The 18,380-nt window shown below is 45.8% G+C and overlaps 1 protein-coding gene, 1 long non-coding RNA gene and 1 other non-coding gene across 9 annotated transcripts in view; 2 read left to right on the top strand and 1 right to left on the bottom strand.

Annotated features, from left to right (window-relative positions):
• Positions 1-61: 61 nt before the first annotated feature.
• On the bottom strand, positions 62-7,588 carry LOC138819672 (uncharacterized). Its single transcript, XR_011369569.1, has 3 exons — positions 7,474-7,588; positions 169-391; positions 62-82 (listed from the first exon to the last, which is right to left on the bottom strand). It is a non-coding gene; the product is annotated as an uncharacterized lncRNA (long non-coding RNA).
• Positions 7,589-9,018: 1,430 nt separating this feature from the next.
• LOC138819708 (SUN domain-containing ossification factor) overlaps positions 9,019-18,380 on the top strand; it is a 66,132-nt gene continuing 56,770 nt past the window's right edge. For 4 of the 7 annotated variants that reach the window (XM_070011236.1, XM_070011233.1, XM_070011235.1 and 1 more), the window contains exon 1: positions 9,025-9,159. In XM_070011236.1, coding sequence (XP_069867337.1) covers positions 9,098-9,159 — 62 coding nt within the window. In that variant the 5' untranslated portion in view covers positions 9,025-9,097. Of the gene's footprint in view, positions 9,160-18,380 lie in introns of all 7 variants that reach the window. The other 3 variants (XM_070011234.1, XM_070011232.1, XR_011369582.1) reach the window with 2 other exon arrangements.
• LOC138819741 (small nucleolar RNA SNORA38) lies at positions 17,823-17,953 on the top strand. Its single transcript, XR_011369595.1, has one exon. It is a non-coding gene; the product is annotated as a small nucleolar RNA SNORA38 (small nucleolar RNA).

Raw genomic sequence — 18,380 nt, 5'->3', positions numbered from 1 at the left:
GTAGAATCACTGTATCACTATAGTGATGACCCATCCATGTGATAACACATTTCACAAGGTGGAGGGATCTAGAAGAAAGGCTCTGCCAGAGGAAAAGACTTAGAGTCACTTTTGAACCGGCCTGCAGAAACTTTCTATAGAAATGCTTTATTCTGAACAGCCACCAACCTCCTAGGAGAACAGATAGTAAGACTTCTTTAATTATGTAGAATGTGAGATGATCAGTGTTTAATGCTTGCCTCTGGAATGGACTTTCACACTGAGCTCAGTAGAATGGTTGCGTGATGAGAGGGGAATGTAAAGATCTTCGATATCAGTTGACCTGGCTATCATTTCTCAGAGCTCTTCCAAGGATTTACAGATCAGTACACTGTCATGGCACGTCATCTCCCTGCACAAAATGAAGAAGAGAAGTGACTGGAACCATAAAACGATGGCCACAATTCAGGCCTCAAGCCAGGATAACTACTAAACAACGGAGGCAGAGGATTGCCCAATCTTCCTCAATTATCCAGGGAGATGCCCAACTTGATAGACCATCAGAAAGGTAGTTCTAAAGAGCTATGTAAATATCAGGGAAGGCACGAAGAAATACCTTTTAAACATTACACGTGAGGCTCCTTATAACACTTTTATGTTATTCGTGAAGGAACCGTCCTTAAGAAAGGATGCTCTTTTGTTTTCCCTTCTGAAATGGCAGCTGAGCTGACAACTGGACTCATTTCCTCAAGGCTGGTAGGCAGGCCCTCCGGTTGAGCAACACTTCTGGCTCCTTTTCGTGTTGGTCATTTTCCGGGTAGGGGCTTGCTTTCTATGCTCAGGCTGGCCTCCACCGTGCACATCTGTGATTCTGTCAGGTGGGATCACAGGTGCATGACACTATACACAACTCTGTTGCTTCCCATGCGGCCAGGGTAGTAGGTGTATGTCCCCATGCACAGCAATTTGTTGAGATGGAGTCTCTTGAACGATGATGCCCAGGGTGGCCTCCAGCTCTGATCTTCAGCCCTCCCTGCTCTAAGTAGTTAGGGTTACAAGCTCGACACACTTCGCTCAGCAAGAAAAGAATTCAGTTGTTTCATGCCTCTACTGCTCTCTCAAAGTGTTGTGCATTATCTGAACGAATTCTCTTTCAGATTTTGAGTAGTGACTGAACGGAAGAACTACAAGATAAATATACCATCACTGATGATTTCTTTTGCACCATATCAAAAAGCATAAAATAAGATGGGAGGAAAAAGCAATTGAAAATATGAATCTATTTTACCACAACTCATAAACATCTTCATAACTATGACATTTTAAACTTTCAAGCATTCAGTGTTACAGGTACATGTAAGAAGCAAATAGTAGAACTGGAGATGTGGCTCAAGTAGTAGAGGGCTATGAATGGAACAGGCTGAAGGAGAGCTTGAGGTTCTGAGTTCAAGTCTCAGTACCAACACATAAAGAAGAAATAGTTCTAACGAGGTTATGAAACCTAGTAGTTTCCTGTTAGCTCATTCTTTTTCCCTGTTCAAAAAACTCACTTCTCATACCCAGTTTTTTTGACATTTACCTCAATGTCCTAAGTAATATTCATGATTATTTCTTTGTATTTTTTAAATTGTAGGCATTTTTTATTTCTTACAATGCAAGCTGATTTTCTAGTTTTCTTTCCTGCTGATTGACAAGCCCTACAGGAGACCTATAAATATTTTCCATTTTCCTATTTTCCTGATGTAGTTAGGTCAAGATTCTGGTTAAACACTTGAGTGTTTATGTTACAAGATTATGTAAACGCTACTCACAGATGAAACTTCCCTGTTCTTTAAATTGTTTGTAAAGTCCTTTCTGCTGTAGTGTGAATGTTTCTCCCCATCCCACACCACACCAAGTATATACACTGAAATCCTACTTTCAAAATGGCATTTGGAGGTGGACCACTGGGAAGTGGTTAAGTCATGGGCAGAGCCCTCTTAGCTGGAGTTCATGTGTTATAAAGGAAGCCAAAGAGCGATGCCTTCCTCCACTTGTGAAGTCCCAGCAAGGAGAAGCAAGCCTTCACCACTGTGCCATGGCTGCCTGCATATTCTCTATCTGGATTAAAAGTTCATTTCCCATATCTACTCCTCTATTTCTGCACCCTTTTAAAGATGTCTTCAAATGTTTCACCATATATTGCCACAAATTAAGGTCACTCACCACATATGGTATTATTACATCTAAGAAAATAGCAATAATGATCCGCATGTTCCCAATGGCCACACAAAAACAGCTTAGTTTGGGAGGGCATTCCTGTCTTGAACTATGCTTGGTATCCAAGTCCAGGCCTTACCTTCCATTTTCTCTGGTAATAACTCGAACGCTTTTTGGGTTCTTTGCTGACAGTCACTAGCAATGCAAAATGGAGTAAGATATCAATTTAATTTTCATTTTCATTCTCCTCATCACTAACAGTACCACACGCGTGTATGTTTAATCTCACTGCCACTTATTCCTGAATAAGATTTCTGAGAACTTTATGTTATGCTTTGATCAACTTTTGTCTTTGCCATTGCTAAATTGTGATTGTTTTCCATCACATCTACCATTGAGGATGGCCATATTACTTACGTACAACCAGAATACATGTAGAAGCAAGGCGGTAATGTTATTATTAACACTATTAATAGAGCAAACCAGGAATGCCAGCTCAAACTATAGTCATTTTGGGAAGCCATTTTCTAGATGCTTTCAAGACTTTGTTCTTATGTACCCCAATGTAATTATCTGTAACTCTGAATTACGGTATTGGGATGTTCACGAGTGCTTTGTTTCATGGATGGTGCAATTTTGGGATTACTGAAGTTAGTAAATCTGGAACTAGATTTCATTATTCATTCACTAATAAAAAGCACAATTACTATATCACAATATGATGTAATATTTATGGCTATATGTCAGCATATGTGGCTTCCTGTATCATCTATGCATTTTATTTAACAAAAATTCTAAGATAGACCTCTTCAAGTTCACTAGACTACCAAAAGGATATAGCCTAGTAAAAGGTTAAACATCCCTGCTAGAATACTAAGTTTCTAGGAGGCAAATATCTGTCTCAATGTTATCAAACTCCTTATTTCTCCAGGTTGTGCAGTGGTAACTGGAACACAGAAACAATTAGTCAACTGCAAATCAAACAGAAACACTATGCAAAAATGCTAATGTGACAATGGGTAGAGTAAGATACAGCTGGTTATCCAGGCTCCAGTGAATCATCTAAAACTTCCCCATCCTAAGGACTTGATATTTTGAGGAATTTAAATTATTGACCAGATTATAATTCAGTATGATTACACAAACCAAATAAAGACAAATAAAGACAAAACATTGAGTCTCTGTAATTAAAAAATCATTTCATTAATACATGACACCTCTCAGAAGGAATTTATACACTGCTTGGAGATAGACATAACTAAATTAAAATTAAATGAAACTAGTATCTCAAGGGCACAGGGTACACGGCACTCAGTGTATTCTGGTGAGAAGGTTGAATCATGAAAGAAATGGTGGCTTAAGCTTAAAACCTCGACTAGATTATATAAGTCTTTGAGTGGAAGGCTAAGGATTCAGGATTAAAGCCTTAAGACCAATAGGAGCTTTTTGCACCAAAGCAAGGATACCATGAAGGTTTGGAAAGGTTGATCTGAGAGGATTGTTTTGAAGGCACGGAGGGCACAGCAATTAGAACCCTAACTTCACTTGGCACTTCGGATTTTCAACCTTACACTTTTAAAGTTTTATTAGATGCTTACTTCTACCAGAACTTGAACTCAATGTGTTTCTGGCATCAAGGTGATCTTTCTTGCAGCCTGGTCTTATGGTTTGACCATGTTCCCAAAGTTATGTGGGGAAACTTAATCTTTAATGAAACAGTGTTGACATGTGGGACTTTAAAAAGTTTGATTAGCATAAACTGACGGAACAAAAGGGTTTCATTGTGGTATTTCCACAATAACATTTAATCATATGTACTTAAGATTTTAAGTACTGATGTTTTTGCCCGATAATTTCTTTTCATCTCCCTCAAACATCTTTCAATGGCTTCCAGGGAATTTGTTTTTTAATTTCTTCACTCCAATGTAAAATACATCTCAAATTTTGAAGACTTAGGTAAAAGAAGCATGTAAAGTAGCTCATTTAAAAACTTCTGGATACATGTTGAAATGATAGTATCGTATGTGTGTGTGCATGCACACACTCGTGCCCACACCAGGCCTGCGGCTTGAATTCAGTGCCTGGGTGCTAGCCCTAGGCTTTTCTGATCAAGGCTGGCACTCTACAATGAGAGCCACAGCTATACTTTTTTGGTGGTTAATTGGATAAGAGTCACAAACAAGTTCCTTCCTGGGCTAGCTTTTGTTAGAGTAAATTAGACTGCCAGAAAACTGTGTAGACATCCGGGTACAAAGATCAAAGAAAAGGCTTACTGACAATAAAGGGACAGGCAAGACCCCTTCTCACAAGAGAGAAGTGGTGCCAGCTATTGTGTCTGGTGACCTTTTATAACCAAGAGGTTAGGAGGCGGAGACCCCGTGTGGAGGCGAGGACCACCGCCTTCATCATGGCAGGCTAGGATTGATTGATAGCTGCTGCCCAAGTAGTAGATAAGGGTCCTGCAGCCGCCCACCTGATAGTCATTCTAAGGGGCTCTTGCTGCCTTCTATAGTAGTAGCTGCCCTTGCCATTCCAAGGTAGAGGGGGTTGATTATTTACTGCCTTTACTACATGGGCCTAGTGTTGTCTAGGAAAGGAGCATGCTAAGCTGTGGAAAGGGGAAGATGCATGCTAAGCTATGGGAAGGGAGCTCATTTCACTAACATAACCAGATTTTATTTTGGAAGCATTTAATGTCATTGAGAAACAGCTGTTCTAAGATCATTCTTAGATATATACTGTTACGTTTTCAATGGTATGTCCCCCATAAGCACATCTTTGGGATATATAGAATGTAGCAGGAGAAAGCAAGTCACTTAGGACAGGTCTGCTCTTTTGTTTTGTGGCCACCATTATATAAACTACGCTTTGCCACTCTGTCCATAGGGATGGACATATCTATAACTGAGTCAAAATAAATAATTCCTTCCATTAAATTGTTAGGTATCTGATCACAGTGGCAAGAAAAGGAATACATATACCGATCAGTATATTATAATACTGAATGGAGCAGTTTTTCTAATAAATCAAAATATGTCAGCTGGGCGCCGGTGGCTCACACCTGTAATCCTAGCTACTCAGGAGGCTGAGATCTGAGGATTGTGATTCAAAGCCAGCCGGGGCAGGAAAGACCATGAAACTCTTATCTCCAGTAAACAACCAGAAAACTGGAAGTGGCACTGTAGCTCAAGTGGTAGAGTGCTAGCTTTGAGGTAAAGAGCTGAGGGACAGTGCTCAGGCCCAGAGTTCAAGGCCCACAACCGACTTAAAAAAAAAAAAAAGTCAAATATTGCTCATCAAATACTACCTACCACACTACACTGGACAGTTTTTACCTTGTGCTTTTATTTGATCAGTTCTGGGGTGTGAATTCAAGGAATTTTGCTCCTGAGGCTACTTTTGCTCAAAAGCTAGCATGAAACCATTATAGATATAGAACTACATCTAGTTTTTTGTTTTTGTTTTTTACTGGTTAATTGGAGATGAGAGTTTCATGGATTTTATTTTATTCATAAGCTGGCTTCAAACCATGCTCCTCAGCTCTCAGCCTCCAGAGTAGCTAGGCTTGCAGGCTTGACCCATCAGTGCCGGGTTTCACCTGTTCCTTTTAAGTGTGATTTATATATGAGATAAAGGACAATGGAGATGGCCTGGAGCCCGTTGGCTGGTTTTCTAAGATCTGCTTGTTCTTTTTTTAAACCATCAGCAATCAGAGTTCCTGATGTGTATCAGGGCAGGAACTTAAGCTGCTCACAATTTATGTTTAATGTTCCCTACACAAAGATTTGGTCATAACTATGCCAATTCTCTAAATCTGATCACTACACATTACATACATATCAGTGTAGACATTGAAATGACATACTTGGCAGGTACCAATTATGGTATGAGAGGGACATGAGATGGAAGAGGCAAATGTCCTAGGTTTGAATTTATGTGAACTATAACACAGGTTCTTGGGGAGTGGTCTACTGAGGATTAGCTAAAACACGATTAGGACTAGAATGGGTCCTGGAGTAAGGAAGGTGCCCCACAGGGTAGAGAGGGCCAAATAATCTCCTTTTCCTTACTCCTTGTTTCCTTGCGAGTTCGTCACTTGACACTGCCCTCGAGGTAGGTAAGTACCTGACTCGTGCAGGGGGATAGAGACGAATGGACTCTATTGTCATCTACTAGAAAAATAACTCCGTTCAAACAGTTACTGTGGACCAGAGATTTACTTGCAGCGACGTGTCCTCACAGCGCATTCTACTTAGTTCTACGCTCAGAGCCGGGCTCAGGGGCGCCGGGCTCAGGGCTGGACTCAGAGCCGGGCTCAGGGGCGCCGGGCTCAGGGGCGCCGGGCTCAGGGGCTCAGGGCTGGACTCAGAGCCGGGCTCAGGGGCGCCGGGCTCAGGGGCGCCGGGCTCAGGGCTGGACTCAGAGCCGGGCTCAGGGGCGCCGGGCTCAGGGGCGCCGGGCTCAGGGGCTCAGGGCTGGATTCAGAGCCGGGCTCAGGGGCGCCGGGCTCAGGGGCGCCGGGCTCAGGGGCGCCGGGCTCAGGGCTGGACTCAGAGCCGGGCTCAGGGGCGCCGGGCTCAGGGGCTCAGGGCTGGACTCAGAGCCGGGCTCAGGGGCGCCGGGCTCAGGGGCTCAGGGCTGGACTCAGAGCCGGGCTCAGGGGCGCCGGGCTCAGGGGCGCCGGGCTCAGGGCTGGACTCAGAGCTGGGCTCAGGGGCTCAGGGCTGGACTCAGGGCTGGGCTCAGGGCTGGGCTCAGGGGCGCCGGGCTCAGGGCTGGGCTCAGGGGCTCAGGGCTGGACTCAGAGCCAGGCTCAGGGGCGCCGGGCTCAGGGGCGCCGGGCTCAGGGCTGGACTCAGAGCCGGGCTCAGGGGCGCCGGGCTCAGGGGCGCCGGGCTCAGGGGCTCAGGGCTGGACTCAGAGCCGGGCTCAGGGGCTCAGGGCCGGGCTCAGGGGCGCCGGGCTCAGGGCTGGGCTCAGGGGCTCAGGGCTGGACTCAGAGCCGGGCTCAGGGGCGCCGGGCTCAGGGGCGCCGGGCTCAGGGCTGGACTCAGAGCTGGGCTCAGGGGCTCAGGGCTGGACTCAGGGCTGGGCTCAGGGGCGCCGGGCTCAGGGCTGGGCTCAGGGGCTCAGGGCTGGACTCAGGGCCGGGCTCAGGGGCGCCGGGCTCAGGGCTGGACTCAGAGCCGGGCTCAGGGGCGCCGGGCTCAGGGGCGCCGGGCTCAGGGGCGCCGGGCTCAGGGGCGCCGGGCTCTCGGTGCGGAGTCTCTCCGCGTCCCAGTAAGCAGCACTCACCTTAAGCGCGTTTTCCCACTAAAACGAACGCCACGGTTCAGGGCACGTCCCCCGACCCCCAAGGTCAAGGCACGGAGGCAGCTCCGTCTCCCAGTGGGGGTGAACAAGGAAAAGCCATTCCTGGGCTAGTCCTGCCCGGAACGCCCGCCCAGGGTCAGGTCCGAGGCGGCGCCGGGGCCCGCACGGACCCCGCACGGCCTCCGCGGACCCCGCACGGCCCCCCGCGGCACGGAGCAGCCCCCCCGCAGCCCCCGCGGCCCTCGCACGGCCTCCGCACAGCCCCCCGCGGCCCCCGCGGCCCTCGCACGGCCTCCGCGGACCCCGCGGCACGGAGCGGCCCCCCGCAGCCCCCGCGGACCCCGCACGGCCCCCCGCGGCCCTCGCACGGCCTCCGCGGACCCCGGCCGCACAGCTGGGCCGGACGGAGGCCTCGGTCGCGTATTCGAGGCCCAAGGCCCCTGGTCGGGTAGAGATTCGGGACGAGGTCCCGGGAACCTTGTGCTCGCACCCGGTGGGATTTCAGTCTGGAAGGGTCTCTGTGAGGCTCCTCCAGGAGCAACTTTGGGGGTGCTTAGCCTCTGCCCCCCCCCACCCCCGGCCGCCTCCGGGCTCTTCGGATTCCGCGGGATCCCAGCTACACGCCGAAGCTCCGCTGCGGGTCCACAGGCAGCCAATCCGGAGCTGCGGAATCCGGCGGGCGGCGCGGCCCTCGCCGCGGAGAAGCGCGAGTCGCAGCTCTAGCCAATCACAGGTGAGGATTCGTGGACACGCCCCCTCGAATCTCCCAATCAGCGCCTCGCTCCGTGGGCTGGACCGACGGGAAAGTGCCTTTTAAATTTCACTAGTTCTCTTTTCTCCTTCTTGGCCGCCCGGTTTCATTCCGTCCGCCACGGGGAGGCCCGGGCGTGACACCTCCAGAGCTAAGCCGCACTTAAAGCGGGAGCACCACGCCACGCGCCCGCCTGTAAATTCTAGGAATCTACGAGGAGTGGGGATTGTGAAGGGCGGGGGCGGAGCTCCGAGGAGGTAAACTACAACTCCCACGGGGCTGTGCGCGGACCAGGTGCGCGCGCAGGGTGACGGGCCGGGTCTTCCGCCTTCGGAAGGCCCGAGAGTCACGGGACTTCCTGAAAGGGCGCCAGTAAGTAGGCGGGACCTGCGGGGGTGGGGCGGGGCGGGGAGCGCGGCGGCCGCGGCGCGGCCCCAGCTTTGTGCGTCCGCCCCCGCCCCCCTCAGCTTCCCGGCCGCGGACGGCGAGGGGGCGTGGCCCGGGCGGCGGTGGGCGTGGCGCGCGGCGCCGCGCGACGTGGGTGACGCGTCCGCTTCCAGCTGCGCGGCGTGTGTGAGGTGTCGCGGCCCCGCCGGCGATTGGCTGCGGCGCGGCGGGTACCGGGCGGCCGTTGGTCGTCCGCGGCACGGGACGGGAGCCGGGGCCGGCGGGGCGCGATGGGGCGGCCGCGGCCGGAGGCGGTCCCCGGAGCCCGCCAGTGAGGCGCCCGCGCCCGCTCCGCCGAGCAGCGGCCCCGCGGCCCGGCCCGACCTCGCGCGCCCGCCGCGGCTCCTCCATCTTGGCGGCCGCCGGGAGGATGAGCCGCCGTGCGGCCGGCGGAGGAAGGCGGCGACGATGAGGAGGTACCGGCGGGCCGCGGCCCTGCTCTCCTGCCTCTGGCTGTGCTCCCTGGTCTGGTGAGTGCCGCCGCGCCCCGGGCTGCGGGGGGGACTGGAGGGAGGACGGGAGGGAGGGAGGACGGGAGGGGGGACGGGAGGGGGGACGGGAGGGGGACGGGAGGGGGACGGGGCGGACGGGAGGGGGACGGGGCGGAGGGAGGACGGGAGGGAGGACGGGAGGGGGGACGGGAGGGGGGACGGGAGGGGGACGGGGCGGACGGGAGGGGGGACGGGGCGGAGGGAGGACGGGAGGGAGGACGGGAGGGGGGACGGGAGGGGGGACGGGAGGGGGACGGGGCGGACGGGAGGGGGACGGGGCGGAGGGAGGACGGGAGGGGGGACGGGGCGGATGGGGGACGGGGCGGAGGGGGGACGGGGCGGGGGGGGCACGGGAGGGGGGGCGCTCGGACCCAACCCGCCCGCCCCGCGCCTCCCTTCGGCAGGGCCGCCGCCATTCCGGGCGGGGCTCGGCGGGCGGGACGCCCCGTCGGGGGTGGTGGGTTCCGACCGACGGGGCCTCCCCGGTTCTCCCGCCCCGCCCCGTCCTCCCCCCCTCCTCCCCGTCCTCCCCCCCTCCTCCCCGTCCTCCCTGGTCCTCCCCCCCCCCCCGCCCCGCCCTCCCCCCCTCCTCCCGCCTGGTGGAGTGAACGTGAAATCAAGTCCCAGGCTCTGGGGTGAGTCGTACGCTCCCCCTTCATCTTCTGCGCAGGGCATGTTGTGTGTGTGTTCGTCCAACAGAGTTTTGATTTCTCAAGTTCCCCCTACAGTCTTCCAGCAATCAGAATTTACCATTTTGTACTGTCGTAACTGTATGGATCTTGATTTTCTTCTGCCTTTTCCTTTCCAGCCTAGAATACTAACCTTCGGTTACCTCCACAGAAAATCCTTCCTGTCAGTCTCATTCATTCTGGTTGCTATAGTTTTGTGGGGGTTTTTGGTAAGCGATTTTTAAATAACACAGGGCATTCTAGATAAAATGCAGTGCAGAGGCAGATATGAGTTAATATGTAATGTCATCTATGCAGTGTCACACATACGGTGTGTACTTTATACTTTTGAAGACCTTTAATTGTTACAGCAACTTTAGAAGATATTACGAACTTCATTTTGCATTCAACAGATGAGTAGAGAAGTTAAGCAACTTGACTTCAGTTAATCAGCTATTCGTTTTGGAACTGAGATGAACACCTCGTCAGTCTGACTCATAATACAGACTTCTGACTACAGTCATATTTTCACTGTAGACTACAAGGCTGTATTATAGACAAGATACCATCACTAACTAGATAGGTCTCCTTATAACTCTTTGGAACTTTAGTTCTTATGACCTTAGATTGCTAAAACTGATCTATTTGTTTTCTACAGAGTTGTTAAGGGAAGGAAGTGATAATACATGAGAGTTTTGTAAGACAATAAGAGTACAGTATCTATGTTTCATTGTAAAATCATCACATTTTTATCATTCTTAATTTGTTTCAGATGAGCATTGAAAACCCAGTGATCGGGGGACCAGCTCCTTTTACACTGAAACTGTCCTTTTTCAAGAAGCTCTGTGTTTTCTATGGTTGCTGTAACAAATTACTGTAAATTAAATGGTTTACAATACACTTTTATTATATTACAAGTTTTAGGATCAGAAGTCTAAAACCAGTCTTATGATAGATCCAAAATTAAGATGTCAACGTGACTGATTTTCTGGAGGTTTGCAGAGGAGAATTCCATTTCTACTTTTTCAGTTTCTAGAGGTTTTCTGATCCTGTATCTCTTTCCTTACATAACTTGAGTCTCTTGCTTCAGTCCTCATTTTCATCAGTGACCGATCTCTTCTGGGTTTCCTTCCCTAAGTACTCTGGTGCTTATATGGGGTTCACTCAGACAATTCAAGGTAACCTCCCTGTCTCAGCCTTAACTGAGATCCACAGTTTCTTTTACTGCGTAAAGTACAGTATTGAAATGATGGTGAGGTAGTCGGGCAGCTCTTGTTCAGCTTCGGGTGAACTGGGAAGGTTGCTCATCGCCCTAAAGAAAAAAAAGACTTGATCCATGTCTTAAACAGTGGATGTTCTGAGGGTGGCCCCTAATAAATACAATTTTACTCATGCACTTTATTTGCATAATTGTTGATGACTATATACATGTGTCAACACGATGTTAGTATATTAGAATATATAATAAATTATGAGTATGATGTCTAAGAAAGAAAACTTTTTTGTTAATAGTACCTTTTGTTTAAAGTAGCAATAATTTTTAGTGGGATCAGTGTGAGTTGACCTCTTAGATTATTGTGTATCATAATGTAGATGAGGACTACTTTCTACTAACAAGTAGTTTTGTCATTTTTTTTTTATTGGCTCATGCTTGTATTTTTATGTTTGTAGTCTTTGTGGAATTTCTTTTAATTCTCCATGGGCGTCAGTTAAGTTATAGATAATTAATCCCTAAATCTATTTAACTGAGTTATTACTGCTTGGGGAGCTTCCACTTTTCTCTTAGGTTTTTTTTTTTTTTTTTTTTTTTTTGGTGGTCGGTCGTGGGGCCTGAACTCTGGGCCTGGGCGCTGTCCCTCAGCTCTTCAGTTTAAGGCTGGAGCCACAGAGCCATTTCAGCTTTTTCTGCTTATGTGGTGCTGGGGAATCGAACCCAGGGCCTCATGCATGCAAGGCAAGCACTCTACTACTGAGCCACCTTCCCAGCCCCTTTTTCTTAGATTTTTATCTCTATAGTTACTGCAGTTCATGTGTGCACAGCTGACTTTCTAGTAAGTTATATTAATCTTAATAAAGCTTTACTTATTTTTTAGACTAAACAAATATTTTCACTTTGCACCCCAAAGGAACATCTTGGATAATAATTAATAAATATTAATTTAGACTCATGGGAAGCATTTGACATTAACCAATTCTGACTAATTTGGCACATGTGATAAACATAAAAGAAAACCAAAGAATATTCTATCCAGTACAGTACCTATCACTCATTGCATGACCTGGGATAATTTATTCTCATCTGTAAATGGTTTTTATCATGGATAGTTCAAGATGGGAAAATTGTATTTTTGGCAGAGTATAGAATAATGGAGAGGGAGATGATGGCTAGAGCTACAGTTTTAAGGGTTTTTCTAATCAACTGTGATTTTTATAAGCTGGATGAGAATGAACAAGAGATATAGGTTAACTAAAAGAACAAGAGAGTCCATTCAGAATGCTATGTAGAATAAAATTTCTGGAGGGGACAGACTTTGGAGGCAGGGCATTGTAGGTGGTCACAGGAGGAGAGAGTTGACAGGTGTTTAAATCAAAGTGTTGGCATTTATTTTTATCTTTGAAATAGCTCAGTTTTCATTAACCAAAGAGGTTTATTTTCTCGTTTGTCATTACATCTCTGCACTCTTTTTTTTTTTTTGCCTTTTCTCTAATAATTTTGCTGGATTCTAGTGTTTTCTTAATTTGCATAAGCAGAAAGAACCTTTGTTACATTTTTGAGGTAATGAATAGAAAAATTGAAAATTTATATTGTCATCCTGAAAGAAATTTTTTTGTCTGCGTAACTTGTTAAAGTCTTTAAACTTATTTTCTGAATAAAGCAGTAAGTAATCAAAGGAAGAAAAGTAATAAATTAAGCCTTGTCCAAATCAGTTAACTTTTTTTTTCTAATGATTTTTTTGGTGGAACTTGATATGAAAGACATTAGGAAGGTGTTTTATCCTTGCAGTTCATTCCGAATGAAGCAGTGGGTCTTTCTGAAGAGTGTCAGATGAAGCCACGGTTGCCTGCCTGGGAAAAAGGGCTGTGGGATGACGGTGACATCTTTGGGTAAAGGTTGAGAACCTGTGTCCCCAAAGAGTGACAAAGAAATGCTTGGTTATCTATAATTGTTGGATGTGCTTCAACACAACCTGCTTAGGTTATTAAGCATTTGAATATATCAGAATGGAACGGGTATTTGGCAGAAAATGAGAAAGGACAAAAGATTATCAGCACTTAACTTACCCTTGAGTGTTCTTCTTTTTTTTTTTTTGTTTTTGTTTTTTTGATTGGTCATGTTTTGTAAGTTATTCTGTTACTTCTGAGTGAAGAAGTATTTCAGGTCTAATGATAATAGATTTACTTGTCAACACCCTGAAGTAATTTCAAAATGAATGTTCCACATGTCACAAAGAAGTGGGAAATTGTTTATAAGAATTTTCAGTGTGTAAGTAAGCTAATCCTTTGGGATATATTTGTTACATAAATATGAAAGAGGTTTTAAAAGGAGTCTTTTTAATGGCTGATTTCTTCCTTTTCTTCCCCCCTTCCTCTCTTTCTCCCTTTTCCTTTCTTTTTTTGTGTTTGGAGATTGAACCCAGACCCTGCACATGCTAAGCAAGTGCTCTACAACTAATCTATGCCTTATAGTCCCAGGACCTGATTATTTCAATGAATTTTTAGTTAAAATGATTTACATTTTACATAAAAGTAACATCTAATTTTATTAGAAAGTATACCACTAATATGGCTCATTGTACTAATTATTATACAGTATTTGTAATCTGTTGGGAAAATACATAACCTGCATAGAGTGATGTCTTGGTAGGTTTTATTCTGTAAGTTCTTATTCATTCACAGTAATTTCTTTAGTAGTTTGTTGAATAGGAGAAGATTCCTGGTTTGTCAGAGTGTAGAAATAAGAATCTATAAATTCATTTGAAATATTGTTTGGTATAGTGAAAGGTATAGAAGAATTATGAGACTTAAGCATTGTATTGTTATATTATAGATGCCTGTGCTATAGTAGTAGAAAGAGTATAAAACTTAAGTAGTCTTTTCTTTGCCCTAATAGTGAACATTTATTTAATTTTTATTTCTTACTTGTATTTTTAATTTTTTTTTTTTTTTTTGCCAGTTCTGGGGTTTGAACTCTGGGCCTGAGTGCCGTCCCTCAGCTTCTTGAAGTGAACGTTCATTGAATGCTAATCTCTCAGTTCCCCATTTTGTTCTCACTGTGTCTCTTGTGGGACAGACATAAACACTTTTTGACATAAACACTTTCTTGGAGTGATAAAGAGAGATGCGTGGAAGTTAACTAAGTTGTCCAAGTTCTCACAGCTTGTCAGGAACAGAGCCAGCACCTAAAGTAGCCTTGCCTTGTGAGCTTGTGGTAACCAGTATTCTGCCTATACTGTACTGCCTAGATGGCTTGTGGCTAGTGTCATTTTCTCTTAGCGTGGATTGAGCTAGAGAGAATAGATACTAAAATTATATTCATGAAGACCTTAAAAGAAGTATACATGCCGTGCGCTGGTGGCTCACGCCTGTAATCCTAGCTACTCAGGAGGCTGAGATCTGAGGATCGAGGTTCAAAGCCAGCCTGGGCAGGAGAGACCTATCTCCAATTAACCACCAGAAAACCGGAAGTGGTGCTGTGGCTCAAGTGGTAGAGCGCTCGCCTTGAGCTGAAGAGCTGAGGGACAGCGCCCAGGCCCAGAGTTCAAGTCCCATGACCGACAAAAAAAAAAAAAAAGAAGTATACATGCCTAGGATTCTTTTTTTTTTTTTTTTTTTTGCCAGTCCTGAGGCTTGAACTCAGGGACTGGGCACTGTCCCTGAGCTTCTTTTTGCACAAGGCTAGCGCTCTACCACTTGAGCTACAGTGCCACTTCTGGCTTTTTCTGTGTATGTGGTACTGAGGAATTGAACCCAGGGCTTCCTGCATGCTAGGCAAGCACTCTGCCACTGGGCCACCTTCCCACTTCAGGACTCTTGACTTGAATTTACATTATGATTTAGTAAGATGGTGGGTTTTTTTTTTTTGTTTCAATTTAAATAATATTACTGGATTAAGTGAATCAACTTTTTATGCCTAATGTTTTATGAGGTTTGATTAGAATGCCTGGTGAGTTACAGTTTTAAAGATTAGTACAGTAAGGGGAAACGAGGGGTAGATTCGCCATGAAAGCTTTAATTTGGCTTAGGAAAATTACCTGTATGTATGCTTCACGAGAAGAAATAAGAGTGTTGATGCGTCTAATATGAATAATGGCTGTGTGTGTGTGTGTGTGTGTGTGTGTGTGTGTGTGTGTGTGTGTGTGTGTGCGCGCGCGTGTGCAGGCATGCGTGTGTGCCTGCAGTGGGCAGGTGGCAGTTGTTAAAGGAAGGAGAGGCACTGTTCTTGAAGTGGGCGAATGGTAGCCAGTAGACAGGACTGAGGAAGAAGCAAGAGACATGTTTTGCAGAGCCAGCAAGAGAAGTGGCACTTTGGGAATATGTCATCATTGTGCCAGATAAATTTCACTTACAGGGACAAATACGTAAAAGAAATTAGAATAATTATGGTTTGTCGTAAGACAGACTTGATCAGAGAAGAGGAGGGCACATTAACAGAACAATTTTTGTGGAAGTAAATCATCTGGTTTGGTGATAGGTGGGCAAATTGGCAATGTAGTAGTGCAATAGCATTGGGGTAAAATTCAAGAGCTGTTTTAGTTTGCTTTTAACTAGCTCTTGTTAAATACCTGCTTTTTGCTATCCATTTCAATATCAAGACTTTTACTGAGACTTCCGTGTGCTGCATCTTTGCAGGATTCTAGCAGACAAAATAGAGATTTCTTAGCCAGGCCCTGTGGCTCACGCCTGTAAGCCTAGCTACTCAGAAGGCTGAGATTTGAGGATCAAGCATCAAAGCCAGCCTGGGCAGCAAAGTCCATGAGACTCTTATCTCCAATTATCCACCAGAAAACTGTAAGTGGCGCTATGGCTCAAGTGGTAGAGCGCTCGCCTTGAGCTGAAGAGCTCAGGGACAGCGCCCAGGCCCAGAGTTCAAACCCCACAGCTGATAGACACCCTCCCCCACCCCCCCCAAAAAAGTAGTGATTTCTTGGAGTATCTTATAGTTGAGAGAATAAATTTTGTTTACAATGGTCAGTTTGTGAAATAAGGTCAGAGAGAGAAGTGTGGGTGTGCGTGGGTGTGTGTGCATGTGCGCACAAGAGTAAGAAGAATAATAGTATTCAAAAAAGAAATGGAAGAGTTGGCGGAGTATTTTTATGGACCTGTTAGTTGGAGAAGAATAGAATATCCAAGCCAGATGCATTGTACAGGCACTTAAGTGCGGACCTGAATGCAGACAAGATTTGGGCTGAAGTTGTCATACGTGCAATCAGTTTTTAAGCAGAGTATTTGTCATTTGAAAGGTATTGATATTCTTCAGATAAATAGAATAAAGAAAGGTACTCAGTAAAGGAAAGCTTTGAAAGAAGGAAGAAACTGGAAACAGATGGAAAAAGCATTAAGGAGGTTATTTAAACAGTCAGTGGTATAAATAGCTTAGATAAGGCTGAATTGAAGAGCTTGAAAACTGAGAGAAGACATTGTTTTTAAAAGAGAGGTGATTCATAAACTTTGAAAGTAGAAATAGCATTTGGAGAGCTGGTAACTGAATTCTCACACATTTGTTTGATAGCTAGAAGAGATTTAAAAAAGTTTTACTAAAGAGAGTTAGTTAATGGTTAGTGGCCTCATACTCAGTTTTTTGATACACTTCCTTTAAAAGCTTTTTTTCCCACTAAAAGATCAAAGGTTACAGGGTTGAAGTCTACCCCAAACCTACTTTTTGTAGCTGTACTTTCCATTGTTATGTATATAAACTTTTCCTTTTAGCTTGGCTAGTCTGTTAACTTGGTCCTAATTTATTTGGGGACTGTCTTTCTAGTTTTGAACTGAAAGTACATGTATTAAAAGTGTGTTACAACTTGAGTTTTTTAGACTGAATACAGTTCAGACTACTTCTTAAACTAGTATATCAAGTAAGTGTAGACTGTTTATTTCCAGCATCTGTTAGTGTTGTGGACTGTATTTCCAGCATCTGTTAGCGTTGTAGACTGTTTATTTCCAGCATCTGTTAGGGTCACTTGTATAGACCATATATTTCTTTAGTGTCCCTTGGATTTTATTATTTTTTAACCATAATTTTAATTGTAGGTTAAGATATAAAAACAGAACAAACATAAATTGGTCAATAAATACTTTCCCATATTGGATTATTGAAATTATATGCCAATTTAATGATTAGTACTCTAATAGAATTTGATATGTGGGATAGTTCAGCAAGGCTGAACCCAGTCCTACAGAAACTAGAAGCCAAGATCAATTTTACACCAAAGTAAATATAAAAGATCATAACTAGTCAATTGAGAGGTTTCATGGGAAGCAAGCACTAGAACATAGGGCCTTCAGCTAAGCTAACAGTTTTATGTGATTCAACTTAGAACTGAGGAGGTAACCAAATAGAATAGAAAGAGAAAGGAAAAAGGGTGGCAGTGTGCGGGCTGGGAAGCTGGCTCAGTGGTAGAGCGCTTGCCTTGCATGCATGAAGCCCTGGGTTCGATTCCTCAGCACCACATAAGCAAAAAGAAAAAAGCCGGAAGTGGTGCTGTGGCTCAAGTGGTAGAGCGCTAGTCTTGATCTGAAGAGCTACGGGACAGCACCCAGGCCCAGAGTTAAGGCCCCACGACTGACAAAAAAAAAGAAAAAAAGAAAAAAAGGTGGCAATACGCTGTTGCGTAGTAATAGCCAAAGCAGTTAAAAAATCAACTTAAAAAATGTCAGTGGCTCATGATTGTAATCTTACGTACTCAGGAGGCTGGGAATGGGAGGATGGTGGTTCAGGGTCAGCCTGAGCAGAAAAAGTCTGTAAGTAGAGCTGGAACCCTCTACAAAGGCATGTCTTTTGTTCCCTGCCATTGGACCTGTAAGAATTAAAGGCAAAGAAATGTGAACTTGGAGAAATCTAGGGCCAGCTTGCTCTCCATGGGCTCAAGATCAACCATATTACATAGAAAAAAGAGCTGGAGGTTTGGCCCAAGTGGTAAACTGCCAGCTGAGCAAACATGAGCCCAGAGTTTGTAGCTGCGTACTTTTTTTTTTTTAAGCTCCAAACTGATCCTAGATTAAGAAAAATACCTTTCTTTAGTATAACATTATGATGCCAAAAAAAGTAGTATACCATTGAGCAAATGTATTGGAAGCGCAATGATTATTTGGTTTCATTTGCCATTTTTGTTCAAATTGGCTTTGACATCCATATTATTCACCTGTTTCTCACAAGTCTGTCAATACTTAGTGGAACTTCTATGTGTTTTTTTTTTTTTTGGCGGGGGGGGGGGGGGGAGGTCCAGTCGTGGGGCCTGAACTCTGGGCCTGGGCGCTGTCCCTCAGCTCTTCAGCTCAAGACTAGCGCTCTACCACTTGAGCCACAGCGCACTT

Source organism: Dipodomys merriami, unplaced genomic scaffold (genome assembly GCF_024711535.1).
Source record: "Dipodomys merriami isolate MVZ:Mamm:240054 unplaced genomic scaffold, mDipMer1.0.p SCAF_81, whole genome shotgun sequence".
Classification (NCBI taxonomy): Eukaryota; Metazoa; Chordata; class Mammalia; order Rodentia; family Heteromyidae; genus Dipodomys; species Dipodomys merriami.
This window is presented reverse-complemented; position numbering and strand designations above follow the sequence as displayed.